The following is a 12,003-nucleotide window of genomic DNA, read 5'->3' on the forward strand; positions in this document are numbered from 1 at the left end:
CTGTCCCAGGACAGGCCAGCGGCTCCTGTCTGTTCCTCATGCCCTCTTCCTCTGCAGCCCCAGAGCCAGAGGAGCAGAAGCCTCAGCCTCACGGAATCCCAGCCCCCAGGGGAATCGCCCCAGCCATGGAGAGTGACCAGAACGCCACGTGTCCTGCTGGGCCTGGGGGCGGGGGAAGGAGTCCCCTGTGCACACTAACCTGGGGTTGCATGCCTGCCCCAAGTGAGGACCCAGCAGGTGGGTGAGGGGGGTCCTGTCAGGGGAGCTTTAAACTCGAGGCCTCCTCTGATGGACTGAGACTATGGCCTAGAACAGGTAAGTGACTCAGCCAGGGTCACACAGGAGCCCATCTCAAATGATCTGGACTCTCCTCCGTTCCACGGTACCGCTGCTCAGTGTCTATCTAACACGGATCGCGTGTGCTCTTCCCAATGCCATGGAAGACCCCGACCTGAGTGCCAGCCCCCCAAGCTCCATGTTAGCAATGAGTCCACTTGTGCAGAGGTCCGAGCAGGACAGGTCACGTGCTGCGCAGCCGGGGCCTTACCACACCACCGAAGCTAGTGCGCCGCGCCCAAGCCGGTCCTCGGAGCCTGGTCAAGCACCCAGCATGCAGAAGACAGCACACGGCACACACATGCGTGGGGACACACAGTGCACGGGACAGGGCTGGGGCAGAACTTGGGATCGTGGCGGAAGGGGCCGGGCGGGAAGCATGCCAGAGCCGAGCGGCGACTATCCATTACGCTGGGAGCCTCGACAGTCCTGCTCCGCCAGATGGGAGGGCGTCTCTAGGTCGTTCGGTCAGGGGTTCTGGGGCTGGGCATGTTGCTGGGCAGGGAGAGGGGCTCACGGGAGCTGGGGGTCCATCCTGGACCAGCAAACCCCAGGATTCCAGGGGTGCTGTGGGCGGTGACACACCCCACATTGCACCCCTGGAGGCCCACGGGACGGGACTTGGGGACGCTTGCTGATGTGGGTGGGGGACTCGTGGGTGCAACAGGGGCATGCAGATCTAAGTCCACTCCGTGCTGCCCGTGCACACCGGGACAGGAAAACACTCTCGGTTACTCACGTAGGCAAAAGATGGGCCTTGCTGCGGTCAGACAGCACAGCATGGAACAAACGTCAGTGTTACTTCAATCGCACGGACACCGGGGCTGGGGTACGCGTTTCACCCCCGCCAAACAGCCTGGCCTCCCCCAGACGGCAGGACGCAGCTCCTCCTCCGCGGTTCCCCTCCCATTTAGTCCCCTCCCTCCTCTGATCACTAGTGGCCTGATGCTTCCAAGGTTGGCTGGGATTCCCGGGACCACAGTGGACTGTCTCGCTAAATTGCCTAGGGCCTTGCTGAATTGCTAAATCGAGGCTGACCTCAAACTGTGGTCCTCCGGCCTCAGCCACCGAGTCCCGGGATTTACAGGTGTGAACCACCACAGCCGGTCACAGTGGACTCTTTAAAATGGTAGCCATCAAGATCACATCCTGCATGTGCTACATGGGCAGGGTAGTGGCAGGCCCTTGGTGAAGTTGGTCACTGTTAGCGTCACTTCTCGTTTTCACACAGGGCAACGGAAGGCAGCAGGAAGCCTCCACACACCCGGGGCCATGGGTCCCTGCACTGGCTGGGAGCCAACTTGCCAGGAGCAGCCCTGACAGGCCAGGCCTCTGGTCCCCAGAGTCACAACAGGCGTCCACCCCAGGCCTCCAGATAAGCTGGCCACCGTGATGGGCAGAGTCACTTCGAGGACAAGGTCCGAGATGTCAGGAAGCAGTGAGGTCTCACCCTACTGAGAGCTCCTTCTTGCCACCTTCCTGTCCCCAGACAGGCAGACAGGGGTGCTGGTGAGACTCAGGTCCCACCGCCTGGCCCCAGCCCTGGTTGGCTGAGGCAGGGTGGGCGGGGAGAGGAGGCCTAGGGGCGTGGCCCCAGCCGGAGGCCCCTGGCCTATGCCACCTGGGGTCCCAGGGGTGATTTGGTGACTCTTCTCCACCTGTCTGAAAGCTTCATAATGACAAGGACAGCATCTCCCCCTGGCCTCACCCCAGCAGGGTCTGGCACACAGCGGGGGCTCCGCCCACGGGACTAAGGGGCACTGGACCAGATAGAGCCCCTCCCTGGGGGTTCAGGGACATGGAGGAAGGAGCCACCCAACGTGCACTCAGTCCTGGGGACGTCGGAGATCCACTTAAAGCAGTGGCCCAGTCGGATGACTGTCCCATCCCAGGGGACACCTGTCGGTATCTGACACCTGGGTGGTCGTCACCACGGGAGGGGAGGGTGCTGTGGGAGTGGACGGAGGCCAGGGCTCTGCCAACATCCTGGTTGCCAGGACACCCCGCCACCTGCTGCAAAATGACAACAGGGCCCTGTGAGCCTCCCTGGTGGGTAGCCCCAGTGGAGGGCAGAGGGCACTGCCCAGGAGAGGCTCGCGCAGGCCCAGCAGGAGCTGCGGGGGGCGTGGCCTTGGTGGGGGCGTGTCCTGGATGGGGGCGGGGAGGGGCGTGGCCTGGGCATCCAGAGCCTGTCTGCACCTGGGTCAGGCGCAGCCTCCTGCCACGCGGCCACTCACCGTGATGCTCGTGTCCTTCTTGCCCTTGTGGGAGGAGGCCACCACGGCCAGGTACTGGATGACCTTCTTGGTGTTTTCCGTTTTGCCAGCTCCAGACTCGCCTCTGAAAGACACGGGAACTGTGACCCCTGGAATAAGGCCTTTCCCTGGGTGCCCTGAGCCAGGCCGAGCGCGTGGTCACTGCCTTCCCCAGAGGGGAGACTGAGGCTCCCAGAATGTGCGTAACTCGCCCAAGGACAGGCAGCCAGGATCGACGCCTCCCCGGAGGAGGCTGGAAAGAGTTCAGGTGAAAAGAATGGAAAAGAAAACCTGGGTTTTGCTACGAAGGTCCAAACGTACGACTATCTGCAGTTGTCTAATTTTAGGATGTGTCAGACACAGAAGGACGGAGGGAGCTCTCAGGGAAGAGCTGTGCAGGACTAAAGTCACATAAGCTCCTCTTAGAAAAGAGAACTGGTATCCCATTGGCCACTGGGCGGGGGGAAGCCCCTTCATCCTCTGGGGAATCCCACCTGAACACCAGGTGGCTAGCCAAGGATCGCATCAAGCATCAGAGGGTAAATGGGGCTGATGTAATTCACGCTAAAGTGCACAAGGCTGATAGAGGATGCCCTGCTGGCGAAACCTGTCTCATCCAAAGAGTGCTCCTAGAGCACCACTCCAGTGTCACATGCCTGTAAACCCAGCGGCTCAGGAGGCTGAGGCAGGAGGATGGCAAGTTCAAAGCCAGCCTCCTCAAAAGCAAGGCTCTAAGCAACTCAGTGAGACCCTGTCTCTGAATAAAATACCAAATAGGGCTGGGGATGGGGCTCAGTGGCTGAGGGCCCCCGAGTTCAATCCCTGGTAGTCTCCCCCACACACACCAAAATAAAAGAGTGCTCCTAGAATACCAGGGCAGGGTTTAGCCAAGATGGCCTTCTTGAGTCGGCTTGTCACAGGTCACCATGGAAGGACTGCTTCCTCCAAGGGCTCCAGAGTGGCTCTGGCCTCCAACTCCTGGCAGAAGGGACGTTCAGGGCCTCGGCCAACAGCCTCCCTCCTCATCTACTCTTGTTTCTTTTCCTTTCTTTGCCTAAACTTCTATTTTCTGAGCTCCCTTAATGTTCTAAGAGCTTTTTTTTTTTTTTAATCTGGGAAAGAATCCGTCTGCCCCAGGTTAGCCTGGGGTTTTCTGGGCAGAGCCAGGACCTCTGCTCTTCTTCCTAATTTGGGAATGAAGAAATTAGGCTTTTTTTTTTTTCTTGCTAAGGGCCCATTAATAACTTTGCTCAGAGCTAAAAGAAAAAAGGGAGAAACACATGCCCTGAATTGCTGCCCAGTCCTGTGGATCTCTGTGTCCCGAAACCTAGTGTCAGACGGCCAGGGACGACAACACCTGTCACACCAGCCTTCACGCTGTCCCCTCCCAGCCCAGTGGACTTTATTCACGTCATCACACATAGCCTCAGAGGGGATTGTGAGGTGAGAACAGGGGGGCACTGGAGGTATTATCCCCATTTTCCTGAACAGCAAAAAACTAAGGCCTATTTTTTTTTTTTTCAATTTGAAGAGGAGATTTGCTCTTTCTGCAGGTGTGGGGAGGGACTTCATAGCGGTTTCACGTGCATAATCTCTTTCATTCTCTTACTGCTCGACATTCCTACAGGTAGGACTGATCCGCCCCCCCCCGACCTAAAACTAGCTCAGAGGGCATAAGCAACTTGCCCTAAGTCACACAGCAAGGCAGGGGCACAGCCAGAATGGAAAGCCTGGTTTCTCGATTCCAGTGCAAGCAGAGCTTTCTTTTACTCTATTCCGGAACTCAGGCACAGCTCTTTGGAAACTTGCTAAGGCAAGAGAACAGAACGGGAAGAAGGACTAGGATTTTTTGAAAGTCTACTATGGTGCACCAGGCACTGGGCTCACCAGTCTTTTCATTTAAGCCTTTCCATCATACAATGGTGTGATGAATTACCCTGATCATCTGCCTGGGGAAACCAAAGCTCAGAGAGGTTGAGTAAATTTACCCCAGGTCACAATTGCTCCTGCTGTCACACAGATAGGAAATGGGAGAGGAACAGGATTTGAACTTGGGTCCCCTCAACACCAGAGCCCAGGATCTGCCTTCTAGGCTTTTCTGTTAATAAGGGGGAAGGCAGAAGGAGGTCCCAGCCCTGCTCCACCAAGATTCTAGGAATCTTGCCTTAATAGGCTCTTGGGAACCAGTGATCAGTGAGCAAAGCCACTCAGTCATTCACACCATAGTATAAATTTGTCCAATCAGGTTGATGTCAAAATATGCCACAGATTTCACTCCAAACGGAAGGAGCTGGGTTTGGATCAGAGCACAAGGAAGAGGAGGGAAACTGGTGTTGGAAACTGCCAATGTGGGTGGTCCTGAGCCTAAGATCTGAGCCAGTGCAGAGAGCAGCGCTTACCGTCAATGTGTGCAACACATCAGTGTCCCCTCCTTTCCCACCTCGCCTTCAGCCTCCCCTCCCCCTGGTGTACAGCAACCATGTCGGCGGCTGTGGCTGTCCACCCTGCCAAAGAAGGGAAGTGGACACAGGCACTGGGAATCTGCTTCTCCCGGGCTTGGCTCAACCCCTCCAGGCTTCACTGATAAAAATAAACTGTCCCAGGAGGCTCTGCCAGAGAGCGCCTGGGCTCCGGCACGTGGGCGTCTGAAGGGCCTCACACTGTCACCCTGGAGCTGGGGGTGCGGAAGCCACCCTACCTGAGCACCGTAAGTCCTGTCCTGCTTCCCCGGAACTTGGTGTCCAGCTCCCACTGCCCGGAGGACCTGGACTTGACCAGATACGGCTCCTGGCCCTGCAGGGACCCCACTGCCAAGTCCTCTTAGTCGGTCCAGTGGCTGGAGGAGCAACCAGTGCAGTTAACCCCAGGGCCCACAGGGCCAGCTCCAGGGATGACAGCTAGGAGTCCTCCCACTGTTCCTATGGAGGGCTGGACAGCAAACATTTCGGGTTCTGTGAGCCACATGGTCTCCGTGGCAACCACGTGCTCTGCACTGTAGTGAAAGCCCATGCTGAACACGTGGAGGTGTTCCAATAAAGCTTTATTTATAAAATGCAGACGGGGGCCGGATTGGGTCCTCTGGCCACAGTCTGTCAATTTGGTTGAAGTCCCTCAGCCCTTTCACATCCTTCTAATAGGGCAGCCCCCACCCACTCCTGATCTCACATCCACGTCCTCCTAATCCAGCCCCCAACCCACACGCTCCTTCTTGGCCTGGGGCCCTCCATGCTCTGTCCCTCGGCCCAGGGCCTCTACCTGCTGGACAGAACAGGGCTCACGTCAACCAAGGACACTGCTTGGCCTCCAGCCTCCTGGTGGCATAGTCACCTGTGGCAGGAGTCAGCCCAACCCGGCTTCTCCTGACTGCTCACGGCTCCCGTCAGCTGTCCTCTGCCACCAACCTGTGGCCCCTCGAGCCCCTGGCCGATTTCACCCACCACTTGACCCTCAGTAACAAGGGTCATGGGGCTGGTGGCTCAGGGGGCTGCATTTTTTAATGAAAGCTGCTCAGGTTGGGACTCGTTCCCGGCAGTGGCAAAGGCTTGCTGCTGAGCACTGGCTGTGTGACGGCAGGGCCTAGGGGACGACCCCTGTCCCCTTCCACACTGGCCTTGCTTTCCAGACAAGGGAGGCAACAGCAGCCGAGCTAAGCAGCCACCCAGGTGGCCAGGGGCTCGGCTGAGAAGACGGGGCGGGGAGGCTGTAGGCGGGTGGCCAGGGAAGGGGTGGCCAGGGAAGGGGTGGCCCTGAAAGCTGCCTTGGGGACACCTGGGAAGGACAGTGAGCAGGGCACACCAGGCCAGGCAAGAGTGACCACAAAGTGCCCAACGTGGGCAGCAGTGTGCAACTCAGTGTGGCTGGACACCAAGGGACGGGGACAGTGGTTAGTGACAAGACCAGGAAGCAGGGCCAGTCATGGGCCATCTTCTGACCACAGGGAGGAGCCTGGGTTCTGTCCCAATGGCCACCGAGCCTTTAGAACCAGAGAGACAGGAAGTCAGAACCGCAGGGTGGCGTGGCTTGCAGGAGAGAAGAGAGCGTGACCGTCACCACGCAGATGCCCCACAGCCCCTCCCCCTGCCTGGCTGCTATGGACAGAGCGGGCCGTCACTGTGCCCCCCACTGTGACGTGCTGCCTACCTGGGCCCAGAGCCGTGGACTTGCCCCCCGTGGACTGAACCCCTGAATATGTGAGCCCAGGATGGACCCCCCTCCTCCTGGTCACTCGTCAGACATTTTGGTCACAGTGACAAAACTCACACTCTCCAACCTCTCAGCAGGTACTTCCTGTCCCTACTTTATGGATGGGAAATGGAGACTGGGGAGTCCGGTGACCTGCTGCTGAGCTGCAGGGAGCTGGGAACAGGCTGGAGTTCAAGCCAGAGGTGTGCCCCGTTGTCTGCACTTGACCACCCACGCCCACGGACATCTACCAAGAATCCTGGATGAATGTCCTCACGGTGACCACTGACTGGGTGGCTGGACGGGTGGGTGGGTGTGGCCACATGGGGAGCAGAGAGCTTCAGAGTTGCAGCAGTGGACTAGGCAGGAGGTGACAGGGCCCCACTGGAGGAGGCCATGAGGTCAGCCATGGGGTCAGCGGAGTGGACCGAGGTGGAAAATGTCTCAGGACCTCAGTAGGTGCTGCTGGCCACAGGCCATCTACATTAGCCACAATTAACTTCTATAAAATTCAATTCCTGGGTCACTTAGCCACATTGAAAGTGCTCAGAAGCCACTGTCCCAGAGTCCTGCTGGACAGCACGGCTCTGGGTGAAGCAGAACCTGCTGATGGTGGAGGCTCCGGGGAAGAGGGCGGGTGCCTGCTCTGTCACCTGCACCGCCTCTCCCAGAGCTCAGCTCAGAGAGGTCGAGTGCACTGTGCAGGGTCACACAGCTGGAGGGCACCTGGAAGAGGTACTCTCCCTGCTCCTTCGGCCACCACACTGAATTTCCTCACATCTTAGAAGATGGCATCTTGGGAGATGACCTGCAGCTCACACAGGGTCTAGCTCACAGGGACTCAACGGGCCCCTTCCCAAAGATGCCCAGGTCCTAGTCCCCAGAACCTGCAGATGGGTTAGCTCATGTGTGGGGGGGACCTAGAAGACATGAAAAACTCAAGGACATGAGATGCGGGACTCTTGGAATCACCAGGGCGGAGCCAATACACCAAAGTTCCCGTCAAGGAGGCGGCGGGAGATGCTGAACTGCTGCTTTGAAGAGGGAGCCGGGGACCACGGGCCAGGAACACGCAGCCTCTGGGTGGCAGAGGCTGGGAGCCCCTTCAGTGAGTCCCTATCTACACCCCCTGTCTAGGTAGCCCTCCATCGCCCGCTCTTACCGCTCCTTGTCAAGTACCGAGTGGTGCTTTCCCGTGGCGGGGGAGGAGAACGCCTCTCCCCACAGAGCCAACCCGACACATGGGCAGTCCACCCAGTGTCCATGGGGACTGGTTCTGGGGCCTCCCAAGTCTGCACACACCCAGTCCCTTAGATCAAACGGTGCGGTATTTGCACAAGCCCTGTTACATAAGACCCCATGAGATGTAAATGCTGTGTACGTCGCGACACATTGGAGAGTTGAAGAATAATGGCAGGAAAAGATGCAAAGTTCCCCAAATGTTTTCTCTATCATGGATTGATTGATGGATTGACTGCAGTCCTGGGAACGGCACCCAGGTGGCACTAAGCAGCCCCCAGCCCCCCCAAGACCTCAGTTCCCCCTCTGGCTGCCTGCACACCTCCAGGGGAGGAGGACGCACTGCAGCCGCTCGGCGCAGACCAGCGCTCTGGTTTGCATTTTGATACTGATGGGAAACCTCGCCCATAATCTCCCCTCTCCTTCCTGCCCACCTGGCGGTTTTCTGCAGAGTTGATGATCGCCTTGTTTGACTCCTCCCACTTTCTACCCACGTCCACCCCACACCTGCCGGGAGCCGTCTGGATCTCCTGCTGGCCCCTCCCATTGCTCCCCAGCTCGGCTCGTCACCCTGGGACCCGTGCCCAGCAGGACCCAGCACTCACTGGCACGTGGGAAGTATTTACTGCCCCCATCTCTTTCCCACCCTGGGGCTTCGGGGAGATGCTGGAAGAGCACTTCTAAAAAGCGGACAGCAGGCTCCAAGGTCAAGACCCAGACGCTGCCAGGCACCCCGGGGATCAGGGTGGCCCCCGCAGAAGAGCACCCCCGTAGTGCTCAGCTGCACCTGATGGGACGGAGCACTGGGCCCCCGAACACATCACACAGCCCGCCCTCGTGACCTTTTTGACAGATGGCCTCTGGATTCCAGAAGAACGAGGTAGGAAGTCGCTCCACTTACGTGCACAGAATGGACTGGTCCTCCCGGTCTGCGGACAGAAAGGAGAGAGGGGCGTGAATCGGTAGGAGCTCTGGGCTCAGGGTCTGGACGGGCTTCCCCCAGGCCCTCCAGTCTCAAGCTCCTGCCTGCTGGTCCTGCTGAGGAGGCCAGGCCCAGGGGGCTTCTTGCCCAGGTCAAGGCCAAGGGCAGCCGCAGAGTCCCAGGGGCAGCCCCAGGATGGGGCTAGAAGCCAACTCATCCAGGAGGGGCTCCCAGTCCTGTGATGATGGGGCTGGGGGGTCCCCGGAACCCACCCTGCCCAGTTCAGGTTGTGGCCAGGACACAGACTTCAGACCCAGACAGACTGGACACCCGAGTGGCCACAGCTCTGCTCTGCGGCCTTGGGCAAACGGTCCGAACCTCCCCCACGCCTCGGCTCCTCGTCTGTAAGGTGGGGGCAGACATTTCGAGACATCCAACCTGGTTCCCTCTCCTTTCAGAAGGGCAGGGACCTGCCTTTAGATCATCTGTCCCACCTCAGTGGCCATCACGCCCAGCCTGGGCAGGGCTGGTCCAGGAGCCCCAGGCCCCAGTGAACAGGTGAGAACAGGCTGTGTCCACCGATTCTCTGGCCTAAGACCGACCTCAGGCACCACAGGAATAGAGGGGGTCTCACTGCTATCCCCAGAGCCTGAACAGCCCCAGTGTCCGTCACATTTTCAGGGCTGGCTCCCGGCCTCCCCGCCCATCTGCAGGCTCCTCAGACCCCTCCATACATTCCTGTCCTCTGGAAGTCAGCCCTGGGGTGCCCCCCAGGGATATGGGGGTATCCTGGGGTCAAAGGTGACTGCAGATGTCATAGAACACTATCTGCTCTTCAGGGGGCCTCGGAGGGTGGGGCTGGGTCCTAAAGCTCATTTTGTCCCTCACAGGGGACATGGGAACAGTTTCCAACATCTTTGGCCATCAGCCAATGACAAAGATTGGAGGATAGTATTTGCCCACGGGCAGTGCCAAAGGGGTGGGCGTCCCTTTAACCCACTCCCTGGTCCTTAGTTCCAGGGAATGCTCAGCCCCTCACCAGCCTCCCTCCTCCCCGGGGTCCTACCCCGTGTCTGACAGGTACAGGGCTCCTGGGGAGCGTGTCTGACAGGTATGGGCGGCCAGGAGGGACTTGGCCCACCGCCAGCTTTTCAAAACACGCCTTCTGCATCAGCACACACGTGTCTGTGTAGACATGTGTGCCCTTACGTACTTGTGTCTGGGTGGAGAACATGGGCGCCCTGTTCAGGACGGGGTGATGTGCCAGTGATTGTCACTACTGGGAATGCACCCCAACCTCCTGACCTCCATGGCTGAGCCCCGGGGCTCACCGCCAAGCTCCAGCTGTGTCCCCTCAGGATCATGGGGCTGGTCAGAGCCACTGCTCCAAGCTGCCCGGCAGCAGGAGGATCAAGCCACACGTGGCCAAGGCTGAAAGGATCGTGATTCAAATCCCAAGTCCAGTCCCCACCAAAACAGCCGCCTGCAGCCTCTCCCTTAGGCCACCAAAAACGGCCGAGGGGAGAAGAGCTTGCACTGCGCCTGGTCAGACCACCACGACCACAGGGCTGGGAAACCAGACAAAAGCAGCAGGGGCCGCCTGCATGTCCCCCGGGCCTCTGCACCGGGTCCTCAGCAGCCCTGGTGTGGACACCAGCATCGCTTCTGCTCTGCAGTGGAAAGCGATGCTCAGAAGCAGGGGGACTTTACACGGTCACCATGGGGGGCCAAGCCATGGACCCCCAAAGCAATAAACCCTGGGACCTCAGGGCTGAGAGGTCACTTAGATTAAGGGTCTCTCAGGTACAATTACGGTAAGGGTCCTCCAGCGTCGAGGACTGGCTCCTTGTTTAAGATGGAGATTACAGGCACGGGAGCAGGAGGCAGAGACCAGAGACTCCTCCACAGGCCAGGACCCCAGGGACAGCTGGCAGCCCCCAGGAGCCAGGGGATGTCCCTCCGAGCCTGCACGGAGACCAACCCTGCCAACACCTTGGTTTCAGGCCTCTGGCCTCCGGAGCTGGGAGAGAAGACATTCCTGATAAGGCACCAAGTTAGGAGCCACTTGTTACAGCAGCCAGAGGAAACTGGCTCCCTTCACTTGTGAGTGGCAGGTGGGACTCCAGGCCAGGGCCTCTCTCACCTTCCTTAGGTCACCCACACTCCCCGGCCGGCACTTCCTTAAAGGACAAAAAAGGAAGGAAACAATCAAAACTTAATGTCCCCAGCACTCTCTGGGGACAGACAGATCCCTCGTGCACAGGAAACCATCCTAGCTGGCCCAACGATGCAGGCCTGAGGACCGCGGACCTGTGCCGCCACACCTGCCCAGCGGGAGAAACTGAGAGCAGAGCATCTCGGGAAACGGATTAAAAATGGATCCAGGCAGGATGGGCAGAGGGCGAGGGTTGGAAGAAGCAGGCCCCCGCGATCAGAGGCCAGGCGGGAGACAACCCCCAGGGGCCTCCGCTATTTTAAGGAACAGTCTGAGACGCAGAGGATGGACTATTTGGCTCCGTCTGCTTCAGGGAGCGGCAGACCCTCCCGCAGCCCCCCAGAGTCAGCCCCAGCGCAGGAGAGATTTATAGGTTCAGAGGTCCCAGGGCCCCCAGGAGGGGGAGCAGGCTCTGCGCGGGGGCCACTGGGAGACCTCTGGCCTGGGACGTTCCCATTGGAAACGCAAGCGTGGGAAGCCCGGGGAGGGCTGGTCATGGGCAGGGCGGGCGGGGGGCACTGTCTGCCAACCTGGCTGTGCCTGGGATACAGGCCTGTGCTGCCCTGGGGCTTCTGGTGTCCTGGGCCCCGGCTGTGTCCACTCCAGACCAGAGAGCAGATTTCAGAACTCAGTTATGTGCAGGGGATCCTCTGCCCCCGAGCCCACCCTGCCCTGCCCCTGCACAATTCATTCTCTTTCATGGAAGCGAAGTCCACACATAATTCATCACATCAAAACCAGCGACTCCTGGGGTTTGGTGGATTCCCGAGGCCCAAGAGCACCTCCTCCACTTAACTCCAAGGTACTTGTTACCCCCCAATAAACCACGGTGCCCGTTAAGTCATTGCTCCCCA

General features: G+C 59.1%; 1 protein-coding gene across 1 annotated transcript in view; it reads right to left on the minus strand.

Moving 5' to 3' along the window:
- The window catches only part of Myh11 (myosin heavy chain 11), an 88,243-nt gene that overhangs the window by 45,343 nt on the left and 30,897 nt on the right, over positions 1-12,003 (minus strand). Inside the window, 3 exon segments of the mRNA XM_048790066.1 lie at positions 1,076-1,096; positions 2,574-2,676; positions 8,914-8,941. Of these exon segments, the coding sequence (XP_048646023.1) occupies positions 1,076-1,096; positions 2,574-2,676; positions 8,914-8,941 (152 nt within the window).

This window comes from Marmota marmota, unplaced genomic scaffold, assembly GCF_001458135.2.
Source record: "Marmota marmota marmota unplaced genomic scaffold, marMar, whole genome shotgun sequence".
Taxonomy (NCBI): domain Eukaryota; kingdom Metazoa; phylum Chordata; class Mammalia; order Rodentia; family Sciuridae; genus Marmota; species Marmota marmota.